The sequence below is a fragment of the Oncorhynchus masou genome, chromosome 25 (genome assembly GCF_036934945.1).
Source record: "Oncorhynchus masou masou isolate Uvic2021 chromosome 25, UVic_Omas_1.1, whole genome shotgun sequence".
Classification (NCBI taxonomy): Eukaryota; Metazoa; Chordata; class Actinopteri; order Salmoniformes; family Salmonidae; genus Oncorhynchus; species Oncorhynchus masou.
The window spans coordinates 5,871,679-5,897,923 of record NC_088236.1 but is presented as its reverse complement, the minus strand read 5'-3'; the positions used below and the strand labels follow the sequence as shown (position 1 = coordinate 5,897,923).

The 26,245-nt window shown below is 47.4% G+C and overlaps 1 protein-coding gene across 1 annotated transcript in view; it reads right to left on the bottom strand.

Annotated features, from left to right (window-relative positions):
- The window catches only part of wdfy3 (WD repeat and FYVE domain containing 3), a 224,097-nt gene that overhangs the window by 127,134 nt on the left and 70,718 nt on the right, over positions 1-26,245 (bottom strand). The window contains exons 9-18 of the mRNA XM_064936580.1: positions 25,196-25,371; positions 24,551-24,702; positions 19,472-19,629; positions 18,110-18,211; positions 16,010-16,203; positions 13,272-13,543; positions 9,674-9,880; positions 7,002-7,085; positions 4,886-5,063; positions 1,978-2,192 (exon numbers count right to left, since the gene is read on the bottom strand). Coding sequence (XP_064792652.1) covers positions 1,978-2,192; positions 4,886-5,063; positions 7,002-7,085; positions 9,674-9,880; positions 13,272-13,543; positions 16,010-16,203; positions 18,110-18,211; positions 19,472-19,629; positions 24,551-24,702; positions 25,196-25,371 — 1,738 coding nt within the window. The remainder of the gene's footprint in view (positions 1-1,977; positions 2,193-4,885; positions 5,064-7,001; positions 7,086-9,673; positions 9,881-13,271; positions 13,544-16,009; positions 16,204-18,109; positions 18,212-19,471; positions 19,630-24,550; positions 24,703-25,195; positions 25,372-26,245) is intronic.

Here is a 26,245-nt window from a genome sequence, read left to right as displayed (position 1 = left end):
TATTAAAAGGGGGGTACCTAGTCAGTTATAATGGTTTTACCACAGCTACAACACTATTAAAAGGGGGTACCTAGTCAGTTATAATGGTTTTACCACAGCTACAACACTATTAAAAGGGGGTACCTAGTCAGTTATAATGGTTTTACCACAGCTACAACACTATTAAAAGGGGGTACCTAGTCAGTTATAATGGTTTTACCACAGCTACAACACTATTAAAGGGGGTACCTAGTCAGTTATAATGGTTTTACCACAGCTACAACACTATTAAAAGGGGGGTACCGAGTCAGTTATAATGGTTTTACCACAGCTACAACACTATTAAAAGGGGGGTACCGAGTCAGTTATAATGGTATTACCACAGCTACAACACTATTAAAAGGGGGGTACCTAGTCAGTTATAATGGTTTTACCACAGCTACAACACTATTAAAAGGGAAAGGGGGGTACCTAGTCAGTTATAATGGTTTTACCACAGCTACAACACTCTGACTCTGAATTACTCTATAACGCAAAAAGGTTTTCATTGTCTTCTCAGGAATTCTGTCTCATTCCCATTGGTCTCATCTGCCACACACGTCATTAAATGCTGTGACTCTCTGTGGAGACTGGGCCTTGGTGATCAGGTTACTCTGTGAACTTGGTATCGTTTGATTGGTCAACGGTGGCTTATTTTTGGGTTGAAAGGTTAAAAACTTCAGTTGTTCTAAATGGAATGAAATGTCTTTTGTTCTCTCTCTCTCTCTTATCCTGTATCAGGTCCAAGGAGGAAGGATGGATGATCAATTCTCATTTCCTAGACTTCTAAAAGGCATCTCTTTGTTCACGTTTTGTCCCGTAAGTCAACTTTCGTATCTATACGCTTAAAATAATGCCTCTTAATGCTTTGTACATTACGCTGTTATGCCTTGTATTGTGAATCAATTCATTTTTTTTTTTTTACCAAGTCATTAAATAATACTTGCTTTGACATTTGGCTTCTCATGACCAGTCCTTGACCTTAATCAGCTAAACACAGTAAACTTTATGACACCCAGTTCAACTGTAGCCTCTTGCATATTGCTAATTATCTTACGGAGTAAAATAAACATTTTAAATGGGCTAATTGATTCATTTTTATTATGAATTGATTCATTGTTTGAGTCTACAGAGGATCATTGTTCATTTTTATAAGAAAGAAAGTCAGATGACTTCTTCTCTGGCTCTGTGTGTGTGTGTCTGTGTGTGTGTGTGTGTCTCTGTCTGTGTGTGTGTGTCTGTGTGTGTGTGTGTGTGTGTCTCTGTCTGTGTCTGTCTGTCTGTGTGTGTGTGTGTGTGTCTGTCTGTCTGTCTGTCTGTCTGTCTGTCTGTCTGTCTGTGTGTGTGTGTGTGTGTGTGTGTGTCTGTGTCTGTGTGTGTGTGTGTGTGTGTCTGTCTGTGTGTGTGTCTGTCTGTATGTCTGTCTGTCCGTGTGTCTGTCTGTCCGTGTGTCTGTCCGTCTGTCCGTGTGTCCGTCCGTCTGTCCGTGTGTCCGTCCGTCCGTCCGTCCGTCCGTCCGTCTGTCTGTCCGTCCGTCCGTCCGTCTGTGTGTGTGTGTGTCTGTCTGTCTGTCTGTGTGTGTGTGTGTGTGTGTCGAGCCCAACTGTCTGTATCCTATCCTGTATCCAGCTGACCGGCCATGCAGCAAATTAGGCCAATTGTGACTCCACCCAGACTCCTCTAAATAACATTAAAAACCCGTCAAAACCGATTCTTTCCCTTTTATGTAAAAGAACCATTGACATCATTACGAGTTTATTCGGGGGGGTTATGCCAGACCTTAGTGACAGAGAGCTCTGTTTACTATGTGTGTGTGCAATTAAATGTGTGATGAGGTAAATGTTTTAGAGGTAAATGGACTTATAATGATGTGCCACATCTGGTCCTGCAGTGTGTGTGTGTGTGTGTGTGTGTGTGTGTGTGTGTGAGAGACTCTGTCTGCCTGCATCCCACCCTCACCTCAGGGCCATAGGCTGCAGGGCCTGTGAGGCCAGCCTCTCAAACATCCTCTGCAGTGGTGGGTGTAGGGGGTGTTCCTCGTCTCCCAGGGCCAGGCTGCAGCGCTGCAGTAGTCTGCTGTGGAGACCTGCTTCACACAGGATCTGCTGGTTTCTCTCACTGTGGACCAGCAGCTGCAGGATGTTAGCTACTGCTAGCTGAAGGTCCAGAGCATGCTGGGTAGGGAGAGGGAAGGGACATTTTTTTTATTTTTTTATTTTACCTTCATTTAACCAGGCAAGTCAGTTAAGAACAAATTCTTATTTTCAATGACGGCCTAGGAACAGTGGGTTAACTGCCTGTTCAGGGGCAGAACGACAGATTTGTACCTTGTCAGCTCGGGGGTTTGAACTTGCAACCTTTCGATTATCAGTCCAACGCTCTAACCACTAGGCTACCTGCCGCCTCTACACTCTAACCACTAGGCTACCTGCCACCTCTACACTCTAACCACTAGGCCACCCTGCCTCCTCTACACTCTAACCACTAGGCCACCCTGCCACCTCTACACTCTAACCACTAGGCTACCTGCCACCTCTACACTCTAACCACTAGGCCACCCTGCCACCTCTACACTCTAACCACTAGGCTACCCTGCCACCTCTACACTCTAACCACTAGGCTACCCTGCCACCTCTACACTCTAACCACTAGGCTACCCTGCCACCTCTACACTCTAACCACTAGGCTACCCTGCCGCCTCTACACTCCAACCACTAGGCTACCCTGCCGCCTCTACACTCTAACCACTAGGCCACCCTGCCACCTCTACACTCTAACCACTAGGCTACCCTGCCACCTCTACACTCTAACCACTAGGCTACCCTGCCACCTCTACACTCTAACCACTAGGCCACCCTGCCACCTCTACACTCCAACCACTAGGCTACCCTGCCGCCTCTACACTCCAACCACTAGGCTACCCTGCCACCTCTACACTCTAACCACTAGGCCACCCTGCCGCCTCTACACTCTAACCACTAGGCCACCCTGCCACCTCTACACTCCAACCACTAGGCCACCCTGCCTCCTCTACACTCTAACCACTAGGCTACCCTGCCACCTCTACACTCCAACCACTAGGCTACCCTGCCACCTCTACACTCCAACCACTAGGCTACCCTGCCACCTCTACACTCCAACCACTAGGCCACCCTGCCTCCTCTACACTCTAACCACTAGGCTACCCTGCCACCTCTACACTCTAACCACTAGGCCACCCTGCCACCTCTACACTCTAACCACTAGGCCACCCTGCCACCTCTACACTCTAACCACTAGGCTACCCTGCCACCTCTACACTCCAACCACTAGGCTACCCTGCCACCTCTACACTCCAACCACTAGGCCACCCTGCCTCCTCTACACTCTAACCACTAGGCTACCCTGCCACCTCTACACTCTAACCACTAGGCCACCCTGCCACCTCTACACTCTAACCACTAGGCCACCCTGCCACCTCTACACTCTAACCACTAGGCTACCCTGCCACCTCTACACTCCAACCACTAGGCTACCCTGCCACCTCTACACTCCAACCACTAGGCCACCCTGCCTCCTCTACACTCTAACCACTAGGCTACCCTGCCACCTCTACACTCTAACCACTAGGCCACCCTGCCACCTCTACACTCTAACCACTAGGCCACCCTGCCTCCTCTACACTCTAACCACTAGGCTACCCTGCCTCCTCTACACTCTAACCACTAGGCTACCCTGCCGCCTCTACACTCCAACCACTAGGCTACCCTGCCACCTCTACACTCTAACCACTAGGCCACCCTGCCTCCTCTACACTCTAACCACTAGGCTACCCTGCCTCCTCTACACTCTAACCACTAGGCTACCCTGCCGCCTCTACACTCCAACCACTAGGCTACCCTGCCTCCTCTACACTCTAACCACTAGGCTACCCTGCCTCCTCTACACTCTAACCACTAGGCCACCCTGCCACCTCTACACTCTAACCACTAGGCCACCCTGCCACCTCTACACTCTAACCACTAGGCTACCCTGCCACCTCTACACTCCAACCACTAGGCTACCCTGCCACCTCTACACTCCAACCACTAGGCCACCCTGCCTCCTCTACACTCTAACCACTAGGCTACCCTGCCACCTCTACACTCTAACCACTAGGCCACCCTGCCACCTCTACACTCTAACCACTAGGCTACCCTGCCTCCTCTACACTCTAACCACTAGGCTACCCTGCCTCCTCTACACTCTAACCACTAGGCTACCCTGCCGCCTCTACACTCTAACCACTAGGCCACCCTGCCGCCTCAACACTCTAACCACTAGGCTACCCTGCCTCCTCTACACTCTAACCACTAGGCCACCCTGCCACCTCTACACTCTAACCACTAGGCTACCCTGCCTCCTCTACACTCTAACCACTAGGCTACCCTGCCTCCTCTACACTCTAACCACTAGGCTACCCTGCCGCCTCTACACTCTAACCACTAGGCCACCCTGCCGCCTCAACACTCTAACCACTAGGCTACCCTGCCGCCTCTACACTCTAACCACTAGGCTACCCTGCCGCCAAATGAATAGTTAAGTTTTGGTGTCTTTAACGTTTGTGACAGACGCGCATCTTGTTGAAGGCAAACTCTGTGTCATAGAGTGTGTTATGACACAGCTAAACCAGAAAGATACACAGATATTCAGACATGTACAACTCTTAGGGAGGAAATGGACCTCTTGTACAACTTTTGTTCCTCATTCACCTCATTTTTGGACTAAGAGGAAATTGTAGTAAACTTTATTCCATTTTTACCGACTCGTATCACTGAGAGAAAGTAACACATTCATCCTGAGAACAGGGACACAAGAAGTGGGTGTGGCCTCCTCGGCACTTCCTTACCTCTGGTTGGCTGTCGGAGCTGACGGAGGCCAGCAGGTCCAGCATTGCTAGCCCCGCCCCAGGGTGGATGACCACCGAGTCCGACGAGGAGGAAGAGTTGGCCAGTTGTAGTTTCATGTTTAGGTCCGTCAAGGCTCGGACCCCTGCAGGGGGGCCTGATGTGCCCTGGTAGCCGTGCCTGTGTTTTCGGTGACAGTAAGTTAGTCGTTAGTGACAGTCAACAGTTTCCCGGTGTGTATCAAGAATGGTCCAATGGACATCCAGCCAACTAGACACAGCTGTGGGAAGCATTGGAGTCAACATGGGTCAGCATCCCTGCGGAACGCTTTCGACACCATGTAGAGTCCCTGTCCCCAACGAATTGAGTCTGTTCTGTGTGCAAAAGCGGATACAACTCAATATTAAGGTGTTCTTAATGTCCGACATACTCAGTATCCATTGGGAACTATCTAAATAAAGTGCTGCCAAAATATTGTGGGGTTGAGTCCGATGAGAGGGAAAATAAATCCACAATTGATGTCCTAATCTTTCCTTTCAAAGGGATCATAGAATAAAAATCACCTATTTTGCTAAACTCTGGGATTTTTACTTTGAAAACTGCAATGTTGATTAACAAAGTGTCTCTGTAAAAGTGATTAAAGAGATTAAACACGAGAGGTTTAAAAGGTTAAGTCAGTTTAGAGTTGACACTGACTCACACCCAGGCCTGTATTCATTTAATTAGAGAAAAATAGCCACGTTGATGCAGTCATGGAAATGATACAACCGGTGGGTTGGTTTCCCCTACAGAGCAGTGAGGAGAGAGGGCTTAAATGAAGGGGTCAGCAGAACCAGGATGAAAACAGAGAGAGAACAAAGAGAGGGGAGAGAGAACGAGAGAGAGAGAGAGAGAGAGAGAGAGAGAGAGAGAGAGAGAGAGAACAACGAGAGAGAGAGAGAGAGAACGAGAGAGAGAGAGAGAGAGAGAGAGAGAGAACAAAGAGAGGAGAGAGAGAGAGAGAGAGAGAGAACAAAGAGAGGAGAGAGAGAACGAGAGAGAGGATAAGAGAGAGAGAAAGAGAGAGAAAGAAATAGGTCAGAATGCAAAGAACAAGAGGAATTCACATAACATAGCAGCAATAGCTGACATAAGGGAAAGATAGCAGCAATAGCTGACATAAGGGAAAGATAGCTACATGACATAGCAGCAATAGCTGACATAAGGGAAAGACAGGAGAGAGCAACATGACATAGCAGCAATAGCTTACATAAGGGAAAGAGAGAGGAGAGAGCAACATGACATAGCAGCAATAGCTGACATAAGGGAAAGAGAGGAGAGAGCAACATGACATAGCAGCAATAGCTGACATAAGGGAAAGAGAGAGGAGAGAGCAACATGACATAGCAGCAATAGCTGACATAGGGGAAAGAGAGAGGAGAGAGCAACATGACATAGCAGCAATAGCTGACATAGGGGAAAGAGAGAGGAGAGAGCAACATGACATAGCAGCAATAGCTGACATAAGGGAAAGAGAGAGGAGAGAGCAACATGACATAGCAGCAATAGCTGACATAGGGGAAAGAGAGAGGAGAGAGCAACATGACATAGCAGCAATAGCTGACAGGGGAAAGAGAGAGGAGAGAGCAACATGACATAGCAGCAATAGCTGACATAAGGGAAAGAGAGAGGAGAGAGCAACATGACATAGCAGCAATAGCTGACATAAGGGAAAGAGAGAGGAGAGAGCAACATGACATAGCAGCAATAGCTGACATAAGGGAAAGAGAGAGGAGAGAGCAACATGACATAGCAGCAATAGCTGACATAGGGGAAAAGAGAGGAGAGAGCAACATGACATAGCAGCAATAGCTGACATAAGGGAAAGAGAGAGGAGAGAGCAACATGACATAGCAGCAATAGCTGACATAGGGGAAAGAGAGAGGAGAGAGCAACATGACATAGCAGCAATAGCTGACATAGGGGAAAGAGAGAGGAGAGAGCAACATGACATAGCAGCAATAGCTGACATAAGGGAAAGAGAGAGGAGAGAGCAACATGACATAGCAGCAATAGCTGACATAAGGGAAAGAGAGAGTAGCATGATAAAGGAAGAGGAGTGCAGAGCGCAGTAGCTACCTCTTCCTGGCGAGCGCTGGCGTACCCCAGGGGGATGGCAGGGAGGTCTCGTGAGTGAGGCAGGGGGGAACCTGCTCCGCACGACTGAACACAGCACACACACACACACATTCAGGACACACACACACAGACAAACATGGATGGACAAGAGTAGCACACAGCCAGGCAGTGCCAAAGATTAGAGGAGAAAAAGAGAGAAAGAGAGGAAAGAGAGAAAAGAGGAAGATGTTAGTCAGAAGGCTGAAAGAGAAGAGCGCTCAGAGCATAGCTAGCTAGCACACTACAAGGAGGCTAATGCTACCAGGAGGCTAATTTTACAGCACACTACCAGGAGGCTAAAGCTACCAGGAGGCTAATGCTACAGCCCACTACCAGGAGGCGAATGCTACAGTACACTACCAGCTCACTACCAGGTCACTAATGCTACAGCACACTACCAGGAGGCTAATGCTACAGCTCACTACCATGAGGCTAATGCTATAGCACACTACCAGGAGGCTAATGCTACAGCACACTACTAGGAGGCTAATGCTACAGCACACTACCAGGAGGCTAATGCTATAGCACACTACCAGGAGGCTAATGCTACAGCACACTACCAGGTCACTAATGCTACAGCACATTACCAGGAGGCTAATGCTACAGCACACTACCAGGAGGCTAATGCTACAGCACACTACCAGGAGGCTAATGCTACAGCTCACTACCAGGAGGCTAATGCTACAGCACACTACCAGGAGGCTAATGCTACAGCACACTACCAGGAGGCTAATGCTACAACACACTACCAGGAGGCTAATGCTACAGCACACTACCAGGAGGCTAATGCTACAGCACACTACCAGGAGGCTAATGCTACAGCACACTACCAGGAGGCTAATGCTACAGCTCACTACCAGGAGGCTAATGCTACAGCACACTACCAGGAGGCTAATGCTACAGCACACTACCAGGAGGCTAATGCTACAACACACTACCAGGAGGCTAATGCTACAGCACACTACCAGGAGGCTAATGCTACAGCACACTACCAAGAGGCTAATGCTACAGCACACTACCAGGAGGCTAATGCTACAGCTCACTACCAGGAGGCGAATGCTACAGCTCACTACCAGGAGGCTAATGCTACAGCTCACTACCAGGAGGCTAATGCTACAGCTCACTACCAGGAGGCTAATGCTACAGCACACTACCAGGAGGCTAATGCTACAGCTCACTACCAGGAGGCTAATGCTACAGCACACTACCAGGAGGCTAATGCTACAGCACACTACCAGGAGGCTAATGCTACAGCTCACTACCAGGAGGCTAATGCTACAGCACACTACCAGGAGGCTAATGCTACAGCACACTACCAGGAGGCTAATGCTACAGCACACTACCAGGAGGCTAATGCTACAGCACACTACCAGGAGGCTAATGCTACAGCACACTACCAGGAGGCTAATGCTACAGCACACTACCAGGAGGCTAATGCTACAGCACATGCATGTGAAGGTTTGGTTACACTACACCAATGTTTCCCAATCCTGGTCCGGGGGGGGGGTTGATTATTTGAGTCATCTGTATAATATAATACCAAAATGTGTGCCCCTTGTGGTACCCAGGACCTTGTTTGGAGAGACCTGCACAACAGTGTGGCAGGTAAGCTCTTCATTCACAAGGCAGCACAGCCCAGTCAAAACTGCACAACTGCATTGAGGTATGTGAGAGTCCAAGTGAAGCCACTGTTTTGAGTCTCAGACGTGATCTGAGAGGAACTTGATATTTAAATCTGTGGGGGCTTTGCATCGATGAATCTGCGACTGCAGATTGGTGACTTGTTCGTCGGAGCTTTGATTGTCCCGGGATGTATTATCAAGCCAGTTGAAAGAACAAATTCTTATTTACTCCGGGCAAAACCCGGAAGGCGCCGGGCCAATTGTGCGCCGCCCTATGGAACTCCCAAAATCACGGCCGGATGTGATACAGCCTGGATTTGAACCAGGGCCTGTAGTGACGCCTCTAACACTGGTGATGCAGTGCCTTAGACCGCTGCGCCACTCGGGAGCACATTGATTCAACAACCCTTGATTGGTTAGACTCCTTTTGGCCTGTTTAACTAATCACTGACCTGTTGAGGGAGTCAATCACTGACCTGTTGAGGGAGTCAATCACTGACCCGTTGAGGGAGTCAATCACTGACCCGTTGAGGGAGTCAATCACTGACCCGTTGAGGGAGTCAATGACTGACCTGTTGAGGGAGTCAATGACTGACCTGTTGAGGGAGTCAATGACTGACCTGTTGAGGGAGTCAATGACTGACCTGTTGAGGGAGTCAATCACTAACCCGTTGAGGGAGTCAATCACTGACCTGTTGAGGGAATCAATCACTGACCTGTTGAGGGAGTCAATCACTGACCTGTTGAGGGAGTCAATCACTGACCTGTTGAGGGAGTCAATCACTGACCTGTTGAGGGAGTCAATCACTGACCTGTTGAAGGAGTCAATCACTGACCTGTTGAAGGAGTCAATCACTGACCTGTTGAGGGAGTCAATCACTGACCTGTTGAGGGAGTCAATCACTGACCTGTTGAGGGAGTCAATCACTGACCTGTTGAGGGAGTCAATCACTGACCTGTCAAATGAGTGGGCCTAGAGTCTGTTTCAGTGAGAAACAGTGACTGACGTACCTGTCGAAGGAGTCGGTGGCCATCTTATGAAGGTAGATGAAGAGCTTGCTGCAGTGTTTGAGGGTGGGGCAGATGTTGTCCCCGGTCCCGCCCCCTGCTCCGGCTGCAACCCCGTCGTCCTCCAGCAGCCTCAGGAAGGGCTGGGCGTTGGAAGGGAACACTCCCGTGACTCCAACCTTCTTGGCCTCAGAGAAACAACCCAGCAGCCTGAAGGTGGTGGGGCATGGGTCAATAATCAATCAATCAATCAATCAATCGTATTTATTTATACTGAACAAAAATATAAGCGCAACATGCAAAAAATGTCAAAGATGTTACTGAGTTTACAGTTCATATAAGGAAATCAGTCAATTTAAATAAATTCATGAGGCTCTAATTTATGGATTTCACATGACTGGGCAAGGGCGCAGCCATGGGTGGGCCTGGTTTGGCCCACCACCCTCAGACGATCCCGCAGGTGAAGAAGCTGGATGTGGAGGTTCTCTGGCAACAGATCTGGTGGACATTCCTGCAGTCAGCATGCCAATTAAATGCTCCCTCAAAACTTGAGACATCTGTAGCATTGAGTTTTGTGACAAAACTATACATTTTAGAGTGGCCTTTTATTGTCCACAGCACAATGATATAGGCCACACTTGTCAGGTGGATGGATTATCTTGGCAAATGAGAAATACTCACTGACAGAGATGTAAACAAATTTGTGCACAGAATGAGAGAAATAAGCTTTTTTTGTTTCGTATGGAAAATTTACGGGATCTTTTATTCCAGCTCATGAAACATGGGAGCAACAACTCACACGTTTCGTTTATATTTTTGTTCAGTGTAGACAGCCCTTTAATCATCATCATCATCATCATCATCATCATCATCATCATCATCATCATCATCAGCAGAAGTCTCATGTGAAGACTCACGATCTACCACACTTCAATACTCATCACTGTTTAACGATTAGTTGGGTCCATGTCCTGTCCTATACATGTCCATTACATGTCCTATACTATACATGCCCTGTCCTATACTATACATGTCCTATCCTATACTATACATGCCCTGTCCTATACATGTCCTATACATGTCCTGTCCTATACATGTCCTATACTATACATGTCCTGTCCTATACATGTCCTATACTATACATGCCCTGTCCTATACTATACATGCCCTGTCCTATACATGTCCTATACTATACATGTCCTGTCCTATACATGTCCTGTCCTATACATGTCCTGTCCTATACATGTCCTATACTATACATGTCCTGTCCTATACATGTCCTATACTATACATGCCCTGTCCTATACATGCCCTGTCCTATACATGTCCTATACTATACATGTCCTATACTATACATGTCCTATACATGTCCTGTCCTATACATGTCCTATACTATACATGTCCTATACATGTCCTATACTATACATGTCCTGTCCTATACATGTCCTATACTATACATGCCCTGTCCTATACATGCCCTGTCCTATACATGTCTTATACTATACATGTCCTGTCCTATACATGTCCTATACTATACATGTCCTATACTATACTATACATGCCCTGTCCTATACATGTCCTATACTATACATGTCCTATACATGTCCTGTCCTATACATGTCCTATACTATACATGTCCTATACTATACTATACTATACATGCCCTGTCCTATACTATACATGTCCTATACTATACATGTCCTATACTATACTATACATGCCCTGTCCTATACATGTCCTATACTATACATGTCCTATACATGTCCTATACTATACATGTCCTATCCTATACTATACATGTCCTGTCCTATACATGTCCTATACTATACATGTCCTATACTATACATGTCCTATACTATACATGCCCTGTCCTATACATGTCCTATACTATACATGTCCTATACATGTCCTATCCTATACATGTCCTATACTATACATGTCCTATCCTATACTATACATGTCCTATACTATACATGTCCTATACTATACATGCCCTGTCCTATACATGTCCTATACTATACATGTCCTATACATGTCCTGTCCTATACATGTCCTATACTATACATGTCCTATACTATACATGTCCTATCCTATACTATACATGTCCTATACTATACATGTCCTATACTATACATGCCCTATACTATACATGTCCTATACTATACATGCCCTGTCCTATAGATGTCCTATACTATACATGTCCTATACTATACATGTCCTATACTATACATGTCCTGTCCTATACATGTCCTATACTATACATGTCCTATACTATACATGTCCTATACTATACATGTCCTATACTATACATGCCCTATACTATACATGTCCTATACTATACATGTCCTGTCCTATACATGTCCTATACTATACATGCCCTGTCCTATACATGTCCTATACTATACTATACTATACATGCCCTGTCCTATACATGTCCTATACTATACATGTCCTATACATGTCCTGTCCTATACCTGTCCTATACATGTCCTGTCCTATACATGTCCTATACTATACATGTCCTGTCCTATACATGTCCTATACTATACATGTCCTAAACTATACTATACTATACTATACTATACATGCCCTGTCCTATACATGTCCTATACTATACATGTCCTATACATGTCCTGTCCTATACATGTCCTATACTATACATGTCCTATACTATACTATACTATACTATACATGCCCTGTCCTATACATGTCCAATACATGTCCTATACTATACATGCCCTGTCCTATACTATACATGTCCTATACTATACATGTCCTATACTATACATGCCCTGTCCTATACATGTCCTATACTATACATGTCCTATACATGTCCTGTCCTATACATGTCCTATACTATACATGTCCTATACTATACATGTCCTATACTATACATGCCCTGTCCTATACATGTCCTATACTATACATGTCCTATACATGTCCTGTCCTATACATGTCCTATACTATACATGTCCTATACTATACATGTCCTGTCCTATACATGTCCTATACTATACATGTCCTATACTATACATGTCCTATACTATACATGCCCTGTCCTATACATGTCCTATACTATACATGTCCTATACATGTCCTGTCCTATACATGTCCTATACTATACATGTCCTATACTATACATGCCCTGTCCTATACATGTCCTATACTATACATGTCCTATACTATACTATACATGTACTGTCCTATACATGTCTTATACTATACATGTCCTGTCCTATACATGTCCTATACTATACATGTCCTATACTATACATGTCCTATACTATACATGTCCTATACTATACATGCCCTGTCCTATACATGTCCTATACCTGCCCTGTCCTATACCTGTCCTGTCCTATACATGTCCTATACTATACATGTCCTATACTATACATGTCCTATACCTGTTCTATACATGTCCTATACTATACATGTCCTGTCCTATACATGTCCTACACATGTCCTGTCCTATACATGTCCTATACCTGTCCTATACATGTCCTATACTATACATGTCCTATACCTGTTCTATACATGTCCTATACTATACATGTCCTGGCCTATACCTGTCCTACACATGTCCTGTCCTATACTGTACCTGACAGCGTCTGCCAGTTTTTCATACTGGATCTCCGTCCTGAAGAAGTGTGAGTTGGCGGGTTCGTAGCGCATGGCAGCGGTCAACGTGCAGAAGACGGTGTGGAGGAGCTCAAACACTTGGTTCTGATTGGCCCGTTCCCACCCGTGACACGGCGGCTGACACAGAGAGCGCTCCATGGCAACGAGTAGGGACGTCACATACACAAAGCCCCCGACCTTCCGGAAGACTGTCCGTGTGCGATGGCTTTCTCTCAGCACAGCCAGGAGAGTCTAGCAGAGAGGGAGAGGAGGTTAGGGCTGGGTGGGTGGCTGGGTGATGGCTTTCTCTCAGCACAGCCAGGAGAGTCTAGCAGAGAGGGAGAGGAGGTTAGGGCTGGGTGGGTGGGTGGGTGGGTGATGGCTTTCTCTCAGCACAACCAGGAGAGTCTAGCAGAGAGGGAGAGGAGGTTAGGGCTGGGTGGGTGGGTGGGTGATGGCTTTCTCTCAGCACAGCCAGGAGAGTCTAGCAGAGAGGGAGAGGAGGTTAGGGCTGGGTGGGTGGGTGGCTGGGTGATGGCTTTCTCTCAGCACAACCAGGAGAGTCTAGCAGAGAGGGAGAGGAGGTTAGGGCTGGGTGGGTGGGTGGGTGGGTGATGGCTTTCTCTCAGCACGGCCAGGAGAGTCTAGCAGAGAGGGAGAGGAGGTTAGGGCTGGGTGGGTGGCTGGGTGGGTGATGGCTTTCTCTCAGCACAGCCAGGAGAGTCTAGCAGAGAGGGAGAGGAGGTTAGGGCTGGGTGGGTGGGTGATGGCTTTCTCTCAGCACAGCCAGGAGAGTCTAGCAGAGAGGGAGAGGAGGTTAGGGCTGGGTGGGTGGGTGGCTGGGTGATGGCTTTCTCTCAGCACAGCCAGGAGAGTCTAGCAGAGAGGGAGAGGAGGTTAGGGCTGGGTGGGTGGGTGGGTGGGTGGCTGGGTGGCTGGGTGATGGCTTTCTCTCAGCACAGCCAGGAGAGTCTAGCAGAGAGGGAGAGGAGGTTAGGGCTGGGTGGGTGGGTGGGTGATGGCTTTCTCTCAGCACAGCCAGGAGAGTCTAGCAGAGAGGGAGAGGAGGTTAGGGCTGGGTGGGTGGGTGGGTGGGTGGCTGGGTGGCTGGGTGATGGCTTTCTCTCAGCACAGCCAGGAGAGTCTAGCAGAGAGGGAGAGGAGGTTAGGGCTGGGTGGGTGGGTGGGTGGGTGGCTGGGTGGCTGGGTGATGGCTTTCTCTCAGCACAGCCAGGAGAGTCTAGCAGAGAGGGAGAGGAGGTTAGGGCTGGGTGGGTGGGTGGGTGATGGCTTTCTCTCAGCACAGCCAGGAGAGTCTAGCAGAGAGGGAGAGGAGGTTAGGGCTGGGTGGGTGGGTATAGATGTGTGTGTAGGTGTAGGTGTGTAGGTGTGTGTGTAGGTGTGTAGGTGTGTGTGTAGGTGTGTAGGTGTGTGTGTGTTGAGGTGTGTGTGTAGGTGTGTGTGTGTTGTGTGTGTGTGTGTGTGTGTGTGTGTGTTGAGGTGTGTGTGTGTGTGTGTGTGTTGAGGTGTGTGTGTGTGTGTGTTGAGGGTGTGTGTGTGTGTGTGTGTGTGTGTGTGTGTGTGTGTGTGTGTGTGTGTGTGTGTGTGTGTGTGTGTGTGTGTGTGTGTGTGTGTGTGTGTGTGTTGAGGTGTGTGTGTGTGTTGAGGTGTAGGGTGTGTGTGTGTGTGTAGGTGTGTGTGTGTGTAAGTGTAGGTGTGTGTTGAGGTGTGTGTGTGTGTGTGTTGAGGTGTGTGTGTGTGTTGAGGTGTGTGTGTGTGTGTGTGTGTGTGTGTGTGTGTGTGTTGAGGTGTGTGTGTGTGTTGAGGTGTGTGTGTGTGTGTGTGTGTGTGTTGAGGTGTGTGTGTGTGTGTGTGTGTGTTGAGGTGTGTGTGTGTGTGTTGAGGTGTGTGTGTGTGTGTGTGTGTTGAGGTGTGTGTGTGTGTGTGTTGTGTGTGTGTGTGTGTGTGTGTGTGAGTGTGTGTGTGTGTTGAGGTGTGTGTGTGTGTGTGTTGAGGTGTGTGTGTGTGTGTGTGTGTGTGTGTGTGTGTGTGTGTGTGTGTGTGTGTGTGTGTGTGTGTGTTGAGGTGTGTGTGTGTGTGTGTTGAGGTGTAGGTGTGTGTGTGTGTAGGTGTGTGTGTGTGTAAGTGTAGGTGTGTGTTGAGGTGTGTGTGTGTGTGTGTGTGTTGAGGTGTGTGTGTGTGTTGAGGTGTGTGTGTGTGTGTGTGTGTGTTGAGGTGTGTGTGTGTGTGTGTGTTGAGGTGTGTGTGTGTGTGTGTTGAGGTGTGTGTGTGTGTGTGTGTGGTGTGTGTGTGTGTGTGTGTGTGGGAGTTGTGTGTGTGGGAGTTGTGTGTGTGTGTGGGAGTTGTGTGTGTGTGTGGGAGTTGTGTGTGTGTGTGGGAGTTGTGTGTGTGTGTGGGAGTTGTGTGTGTGTGTGGGAGTTGTGTGTGTGTGTGGGAGTTGTGTGTGTGTGTGGGAGTTGTGTGTGTGTGTGGGAGTTGTGTGTGTGTGTGGGAGTTGTGTGTATCTCACCTGTAGTATGTCTGTTTTGAGCTGTAGCTCGGTGGACGAGGCAGAGTGCATCAGACCCAGTAGTGTGTGTGTGTGTAGGTGTGTATCTCACCTGTAGTATGTCTGTTTTGAGCTGTAGCTCGGTGGACGAGGCAGAGTGCATCAGACCCAGTAGTGTGTGTGTGTGTGTGTGTAGGTGTGTATCTCACCTGTAGTATGTCTGTTTTGAGCTGTAGCTCGGTGGACGAGGCAGAGTGCATCAGACCCAGTAGCGTGCCCATGTCATCATCTCCGCTGGAGGACAGAACCAGCTGCTGAATGATCATCAGAGCATGTTCCCTGCACTGATCATACTTCACTATGTTGTGGACACACCGCGCCCCTCCAAACTCTCTGAACAGACCTGGAGGGGGGGGGGGGGGGAGAGAAGGAGGGAGGGAGGGGAGAGGGATGGGGGAGCGAAGGGAGGGAGGGGAGAGGGATGGGGGAGAGAAGGAGGGATGGGGAGAGAAGGAGGGAGGGGAGAGGGATGGGGAGAGGAGAAAGGGGAGGGATGGGGGAGAAAGGGGAGGGATGGGGGAGAAAGGGGAGGGATGGGGGAGAGAAGGAGGGAGGGGAGAGGGATGGGGAGAGGAGAAAGGGGAGGGATGGGGGAGAAAGGGGAGGGATGGGGGAGAGAAGGAGGGAGGGGAGAGGGATGGGGAGATGAGAAAGGGGAGGGATGGGGGAGAGAAAGAGGGAGGGGAGAGAAGGAGGGAGGGGAGAGGGATGGGGAGAGGAGAAAGGGGAGGGATGGGGGAGAGAAGGAGGGAGGGGATAGGGATGGGGGAGAGAAGGAGGGATGGGGAGAGGAGAAAGGGGAGGGATGGGGAGAGGAGAAAGGGGAGGGATGGGGAGAGGAGAAAGGGGAGGGATGGGGAGAGAAGGAGGGAGGGGAGAGGGAGGAGAGGAGAGGAGAGGAGAGGGAGGGGAGAGGGATGGGGGAGAGGGAGGAGAGGAGAGAGGGATGGGAGAGGGAGGAGAGAGGGATGGGGGAGAGAAGAGAGGGATGGGGGAGGGGAGAGGGATGGGGAGAGGAGAGAGGGATGGGGGAGAGAGGGATGGGGGAGAGAAGGAGGGAGGGGAGAGGGAGAGTAGGAGAGAGGGATGGGGAGAGAAGCAGGGAGGGGAGAGGGAGGAGGGAGGGACATTGGAAGAGACAATAAGAGATGATACTAATAATAACCTTTATTCACCCATCACACTCACTCCCTCACACTCATTTATCATACACATCTCTGAGTCTCCATCTCTGCTAGAGAACACTGACTCATCATATTAGTCTGGCCTCCACTACCGTTCCTTACTCAGACCAGGATAGTGGGAGAGAGAGATGGAGAGAGAGAGACAGCGAAGAAATAGAGAAAGAAACAGAAGAAAGAGAGATTGAGACAGAAGAAAGAGGGAGATACAGAGAGAGAGAGAAAGAGAAGAGAGAGAGAGAAAGAGAAGAGAGAGAGAGAAAGAGAAGAGAGAGAGAGAAAGAGAAGAGAGAGAGAGAGAAAGAGAAGAGAGAGAGAGAGAAAGAGGAGAGAGAGAAAGAGAAGAGAGAGAGAGAAGAGAGAGAGAGAGAGAGAAGAGAGAGAGATAGAGAGAGAAGAGAGAGGGATACAGAAGGAGAGATACAGAAGGAGAGATTGAGACAGAAGGAGAGATTGAGACAGAAGGAGAGATTGAGACAGAAGGAGAGATTGAGACAGAAGGAGAGATTGAGACAGAAGGAGAGATTGAGACAGAAGGAGAAAGGGAGAGCGAGCGAGCACAAATAGATGATATTGGTGATCTCTGAGATGAGGAATCCATACAGCCAGCCAGCCAATCAACATATAGAAGGAGGAAGTGCATATCTTCCTCTCCAGTGTCACATGATCGTGAATGACAGAAGTGAAACCATTGAGCTCTGCCCAGAGTCAAGGCTTGTTCAAATAGAAATCATTTGAGTCATTTGTCATCCGTCGTGTGTATATATGTGTGTGCGTCAGTTTGGGGCAGGCAGGCAGACAGAGACAGATTTGTGTGCATTACCTAAACTCAGAGAAACTCAAGAGAAACCCAGAGAAACCCAGGGTTGGGGCTGTGTGACATCACTAGTAGTATGGGATTATGTTCTGAAGGAGATGTGGGCACTGGGAGGATTCTGTCTGGATTCGCCTGGCTTTAATAAAGGGTAATCATACGAGTTGAACACACAAAAGAGTTGAAATACTGAGGTTTCTGTGTAATTTCACGGCCATGTTAGCCATAATGTTTGCGTGTGGGTGTGTGTGTACCTGCGTTAGTGTTGGAGCCTTGCAGCAGGACAGTCAGCGTCTCCATGACCAGCCAAGCTAACTGTTTCTGTTCCTCCGCTACACTGCTGTTCTTACAGTCACCTAGAGACAGAGAGATGGAAATAGAGGGGGTCGGGGGGATAGAGCGAGGGAGGAAGAGAGGGAGAGAGAGGGAGAAAGAGAGGGAGAAAGAGAGGGAGAGGGAGGAAGAGAGGGAGGGACAGAGGGAGGAAGAGAGGAAGAGAGGGAGGGAGGAAGAGAGGGAGGAAGAGAGGGAGAGAGGGAGGAAGAGAGGGAGAGAGGGAGGAAGAAAGAAAGAGAGGGAAGAAGAGAGGGAGAGAGGGAGGAAGAGAGGGAGAGAGGGGGAAGAAAGAAAGAGAGGGAGGAAGAGAGGGAGAGAGGGAGGAAGAGAGGGAGAGAGGGAGGAAGAGAGGGAGAGAGGGAGGAAGAGAGGGAGAGAGGGAGGAAGAGAGGGAGAAAGAGAGGGAGGGACAGAGGGAGGAAGAGAGGGAGGAAGAGAGGGAGAGAGGGAGGAAGAGAGGGAGGAAGAGAGGGAGGGACAGAGGAAGGAAGAGAGGGAGGAAGAAAGGGAGAGAGGGAGGAAGAAAGGGAGAGAGGGAGGAAGAAAGGGAGAGAGGGAGGAAGAAAGGGAGAGAGGGAGGAAGAAAGGGAGAGAGGGAGGAAGAAAGGGAGAGAGGGAGGAAGAGAGGGAGAGAGGGAGGAAGAGAGGGAGAGAGAGAGGGAGGAAGAAAGGGAGGAAGAGAGGGAGAGAGGGAGGAAGAGAGGGAGGAAGAGAGGGAGAGAGGGAGGAAGAGAGGGAGGAAGAGAGGGAGGAAGAGAGGGAGAGAGGGAGGAAGAGAGGAAGGGAGGGAGAGAGGGAGGAAGAGAGGAAGAGAGGGAGAGAGGGAGGAAGAGAGGGAGAGAGGGAGGAAGAGAGGAAGAGAGGGAGAGAGGGAGGGAGAGAGGAAGAGAGGGAGAGAGGGAGGGAGAGAGGGAACACAGCAGATTGTTATTCTATTTAGAATTCTCTGTTCCATCTCCCAGTCTATGATGAACATGTGTGAATTATATCAGGATGATTTGATTGGATGATTTGACTGCTTGTTTGAGGAAGTATTAGCAACCAGTTGACGAATCACAAATCATTCACTTCAGTCGGCATGGCTTTCTCACAGCGGGGTTAGTGAGGGTCATATTCACTGGGCATGAAAAGGAAGAAAGGGGCGGAAACAGAATCAATCTGGACTTGTTGGCGCAACGGAAAATGTGTGTTTCTGATTGGACATTTTGAAATTGTTTTGCAACGAACGGTGTGCCCTAACGTATACGACCCAGTATTGCCTCTTGATCTCGGAGACTCACCTTGTTCGTTGTTCTGTGACTGAGTCTGTTGTTGCGTTGCGGGGTCTTTGAGCAAGGCAGCGTATTTATGCAGGAGGTTAACCAGCACCTCCAGAAGCCCCACCTCTCTCAACACATCACTGAACACCGCGTCATGACGACTCAACTTCAACAGAGTCCTGAGGGAGGAGTTGGATTCATTGAATATTGAAAGAGTCGATTTACATTTATGACGGCATCCATATCAATTTCAAAATTAGGAAATCAAACATGTTATTTTATATATTTTGCATTGCTAGACAGAAATACGAGATCTGATCCCAAATATATGTGGCTTTCCAGTCCCAATAGATAAGACACCAGATATGACACCAGATACTAGATACCAGATACTAGACACCAGACACCAGATACTAGACACCAGATACTAGACACCAGACACGATACCAGATACCAGATACTAGACACCAGATACGACACCAGATACCAGATACTAGACACCAGCTACTAGACACCAGACACCAGATACCAGATACTAGACACCAGATACTAGACACCAGATACTAGACACCAGATACTAGACACCAGATGCTAGACACCAGGTGCTAGACACCAGATGCTAGACACCAGATACTAGACACCAGATACTAGACACCAGATACTAGACACCAGATACTAGACACCAGATACTAGACACCAGATACTAGACACCAGATACTAGACACCAGATACTAGACACCAGATACTAGACACCAGATACTAGACACCAGATACGATATCAGATACGATACCAGATGCTAGACACCAGATACGACACCAGATACTAGACACCAGATACTAGATACCAGATACTAGACACCAGATACTAGACACCAGATACTAGACACCAGATACTAGACACCAGATACTAGACACCAGATACGATACCAGATACTAGACACCAGATACTAGACACCAGATACCAGATACTAGACACCAGATACTAGACACCAGATACTAGATACCAGACACCAGATACCAGACACCAGATACCAGACACCAGATACTAGACACCAGATACTAGACACCAGATACTAGACACCAGATACTAGACACCAGATACTAGATACTAGACACCAGATACTAGACACCAGATACTAGACACCAGATACTAGATACTAGACACCAGATACCAGATACTAGACACCAGATACTAGACACCAGATACTAGACACCAGATACTAGACACCAGATACTAGACACCAGACACCAGATACTAGACACCAGACACCAGATACTAGACACCAGATACTAGACACCAGATACTAGACACCAGATACTAGACACCAGATACCAGATACCAGACACCAGATACTAGACACCAGATACTAGATACCAGATACCAGATACCAGACACCAGATACTAGACACCAGATACTAGACACCAGATACTAGACACCAGATACTAGACACCAGATACTAGACACCAGATACTAGACACCAGATACTAGATACTAGACACCAGATACTAGACACCAGATACTAGACACCAGATACTAGATACTAGACCCCAGATACTAGACACCAGATACCAGATACTAGACACCAGATACTAGACACCAGATACTAGACACCAGATACTAGACACCAGACACCAGACACCAGATACTAGACACCAGATACTAGACACCAGATACTAGATACTAGACACCAGATACGACACCAGATACTAGACACCAGATACTAGACACCAGATACTAGACACCAGATACCAGAAACCAGATACCAGACACCAGATACTAGACACCAGACACTAGACACCAGATACTAGACACCAGATACCAGACACCAGATACCAGACACCAGATACCAGACACCAGATACCAGACACCAGATACCAGACACCAGATACTAGACACCAGATACTAGACACCAGATACTAGACACCAGATACTAGACACCAGATACTAGACACCAGATACTAGACACCAGATACTAGATACTAGACACGAGATACGATAACAGATACTAGACACCAGATACTAGACACCAGATACTAGACACCAGATACTAGACACCAGATACTAGACACCAGATACTAGACACCAGATACTAGACACCAGATACTAGACACCAGATACTAGACACCAGATACCAGATACTAGACACCAGATACTAGACACCAGATACTAGACACCAGATACTAGACACCAGATACTAGACACCAGATACTAGACACCAGATACTAGACACCAGATACCAGATACTAGACACCAGATACTAGACACCAGATACTAGACACCAGATACTAGATACTAGACACCAGATACTAGACACCAGATACGATACCAGATACTAGACACCAGATACTAGACACCAGATACGATACCAGATTCTAGACACCAGATACTAGACACCAGATACTAGACACCAGATACTAGACACCAGATACTAGACACCAGATACTAGACACCAGATACTAGACACCAGATACCAGATACCAGACACCAGATACTAGATACCAGATACTAGACACCAGATACTAGACACCAGATACTAGACACCAGATACTAGACACCAGATACTAGACACCAGATACCAGATACTAGACACCAGATACTAGACACCAGATACTAGACACCAGATACTAGACACCAGATACTAGACACCAGATACCAGACACCAGATACCAGATACTAGACACCAGATACTAGACACCAGATACTAGACACCAGATACCAGACACCAGACACCAGATACTAGACACCAGATACCAGACACCAGACACCAGACACTAGACACCAGATACTAGACACCAGATACTAGACACCAGATACCAGATACCAGACACCAGATACCAGATACCAGACACCAGATACTAGACACCAGATACTAGACACCAGATACTAGACACCAGATACTAGACACCAGATACTAGACACCAGATACTAGATACTAGACACGAGATACGATACCAGATACTAGACACCAGATACTAGACACCAGATACTAGACACCAGATACTAGACACCAGATACTAGACACCAGATACTAGACACCAGATACTAGACACCAGATACTAGACACCAGATACCAGATACTAGACACCAGATACTAGACACCAGATACTAGACACCAGATACTAGACACCAGATACTAGACACCAGATACTAGACACCAGATACCAGATACTAGACACCAGATACTAGACACCAGATACGATACCAGATACTAGACACCAGATACTAGACACCAGATACGATACCAGATTCTAGACACCAGATACTAGACACCAGATACGATACCAGATTCTAGACACCAGATACTAGACACCAGATACTAGACACCAGATACTAGATACCAGATACTAGACACCAGATACTAGACACCAGATACTAGACACCAGATACTAGACACCAGATACCAGATACCAGACACCAGATACTAGATACCAGATACTAGACACCAGATACTAGACACCAGATACTAGACACCAGATACTAGACACCAGATACTAGACACCAGATACTAGACACCAGATACCAGATACTAGACACCAGATACTAGACACCAGATACTAGACACCAGATACTAGACAACAGATACCAGACACCAGATACCAGACACCAGATACTAGACACCAGATACTAGACACCAGATACTAGACACCAGATACTAGACACCAGATACTAGACACCAGATACTAGACACCAGATACCAGATACCAGATACTAGACACCAGATACCAGATACTAGACACCAGATACTAGACACCAGATACTAGACACCAGATACTAGACACCAGATACTAGACACCAGATACCAGATACTAGACACCAGATACCAGATACTAGACACCAGATACTAGACACCAGATACGACACCAGATACTAGACACCAGATACTAGACACCAGATACGATACCAGATACTAGACACCAGATACTAGACACCAGATACTAGATACCAGATACTAGATACCAGATACTAGACACCAGATACGATACCAGATACTAGACACCAGATACTAGACACCAGATACTAGACACCAGATACTAGACACCAGATACTAGATACCAGATACTAGACACCAGATACTAGACACCAGATACGATACCAGATACTAGATACCAGATACTAGACACCAGATACTAGACACCAGATACTAGACACCAGATACTAGACACCAGATACTAGACACCAGATACTAGACACCAGATACTAGACACCAGATACTAGACACCAGATACTAGATACCAGATACGATACCAGATACTAGACACCAGATACGATACCAGATACTAGACACCAGATACTAGACACCAGATACTAGACACCAGATACTAGATACCAGATACTAGATACCATATACTAGATACCAGATACTAGACACCAGATACGATACCAGATACTAGACACCAGATACGATACCAGATACTAGACACCAGATACTAGACACCAGATACTAGACACCAGATACTAGATACCAGATACTAGATACCATATACTAGACACCAGATACTAGACACCATATACTAGACACCAGATACTAGACACCAGATACTAGACACCAGATACTAGATACCAGATACTAGATACCATATACTAGATACCAGATACTAGACACCAGATACTAGACACCAGATACGATACCAGATACTAGACACCAGATACGATACCAGATACTAGACACCAGATACTAGACACCAGATACTAGACACCAGATACTAGATACCAGATACTAGATACCATATACTAGACACCAGATACTAGACACCATATACTAGACACCAGATACTAGACACCAGATACTAGACACCAGATACGATACCAGATACTAGACACCAGATACTAGACACCAGATACGATACCAGATACTAGACACCAGATACTAGACACCAGATACTAGATACCAGATACTAGATACCATATACTAGATACCAGATACTAGACACCAGATACGATACCAGACACTAGACACCAGATACTAGACACCAGATACTAGACACGATACCAGATACTAGACACCAGATACTAGACACCAGATACTAGACACCAGATACTAGATACCAGATACTAGACACCAGATACGATGCGATACGATGCAGACTCAATTCCTTACCTGGTGGCTGTGATACTGCAGGTGTATGACGTAGAGCCCTTCAGCAGGACGCTGACACTGAACAGCTCCTTACAGGGAACATAGTTCAGACTGAACACTACAAACTCCAACAGGTCAAAGTACTTTGTCTGGGCATCTGGCAGCTTGGCCACCTGGAAAGAGATGGGGTGTTATTTAGAATAACATATAGCTGCATAACACACACACACACACACACACACACACACACACACACACACACAGACAGACACACACACACAGACACAGAGACACACACACAGACAGACAGACACAGACAGACACACAGACACACACACACAGACAGGCACACACAGACAGGCACACACAGACAGGCACACACACACACAGACAGACACACACACAGACAGACACACACACAGACAGACACACACACACACAGACACACACACAGACAGACACACACAGACACACAGACAGACACAGACAGAGACACACACACACAGACAGACACACACACACACAGACAGACACACAGACAGACACACAGACAGACACACGGACAGACACACGGACAGACACACGGACAGACACACGGACAGACACGGACAGACACGGACAGACACACAGACAGACACACAGACAGACACACAGACAGACACACACCTTGTCAGCGAACTGTGAGAGTGTGTGTTGTGCCTCCAGGATGAAGTAGTTGGCGTGGTCGGCGGCGTAGATGTTGCCGATGGCGTCCAGCAGCGTGCCGGTCAGCCGTGACGTCTTTGCCCTCAGGAAGGCATTCTGTAGGACGGAGAAGGACTGGAGGTTCCTCACCGTGTGGCCTGGACGAGACGCAGACCAACAATCAATCAAACGTTTTCAGCAGGAGTCACAAAGTGCTTGTACAGGGTCAGTCATAGTAGTATGATAGGTGTTGTTTTACAGGGTCAGTTCCAGTAGTGTGATAGGTGTTGTTTTACAGGGTCAGTCATAGTAGTATGATAGGTGTTGTTGTACAGGGTCAGTCATAGTAGTATGATAGGTGTTGTTTTACAGGGTCAGTCATAGTAGTATGATAGGTGTTGTTGTACAGGGTCAGTCATAGTAGTATGATAGGTGTTGTTGTACAGGGTCAGTCATAGTAGTATGATAGGTGTTGTTGTACAGGGTCAGTCATAGTAGTATGATAGGTGTTGTTGTACAGGGTCAGTCATAGTAGTATGATAGGTGTTGTTTTACAGGGTCAGTCATAGTAGTATGATAGGTGTTGTTGTACAGGGTCAGTCATAGTAGTATGATAGGTGTTGTTGTACAGGGTCAGTCATAGTAGTGTGATAGGTGTTGTTTTACAGGGTCAGTCATAGTAGTGTGATAGGTGTTGTTTTACAGGGTCAGTCATAGTAGTGTGATAGGTGTTGTTGTACAGGGTCAGTCATAGTAGTATGAAAGGTGTTGTTTTACAGGGTCAGTCATAGTAGTGTGATAGGTGTTGTTTTACAGGGTCAGTCATAGTAGTATGATAGTTGTTGTTTTACAGGGTCAGTCATAGTAGTGTGATAGGTGTTGTTGTACAGAGTCAGTCATAGTAGTATGATAGGTGTTGTTGTACAGGGTCAGTCATAGTAGTATGATAGGTGTTGTTTTACAGGGTCAGTCATAGTAGTATGATAGTTGTTGTTTTACAGGGTCAGTCATAGTAGTATGATAGGTGTTGTT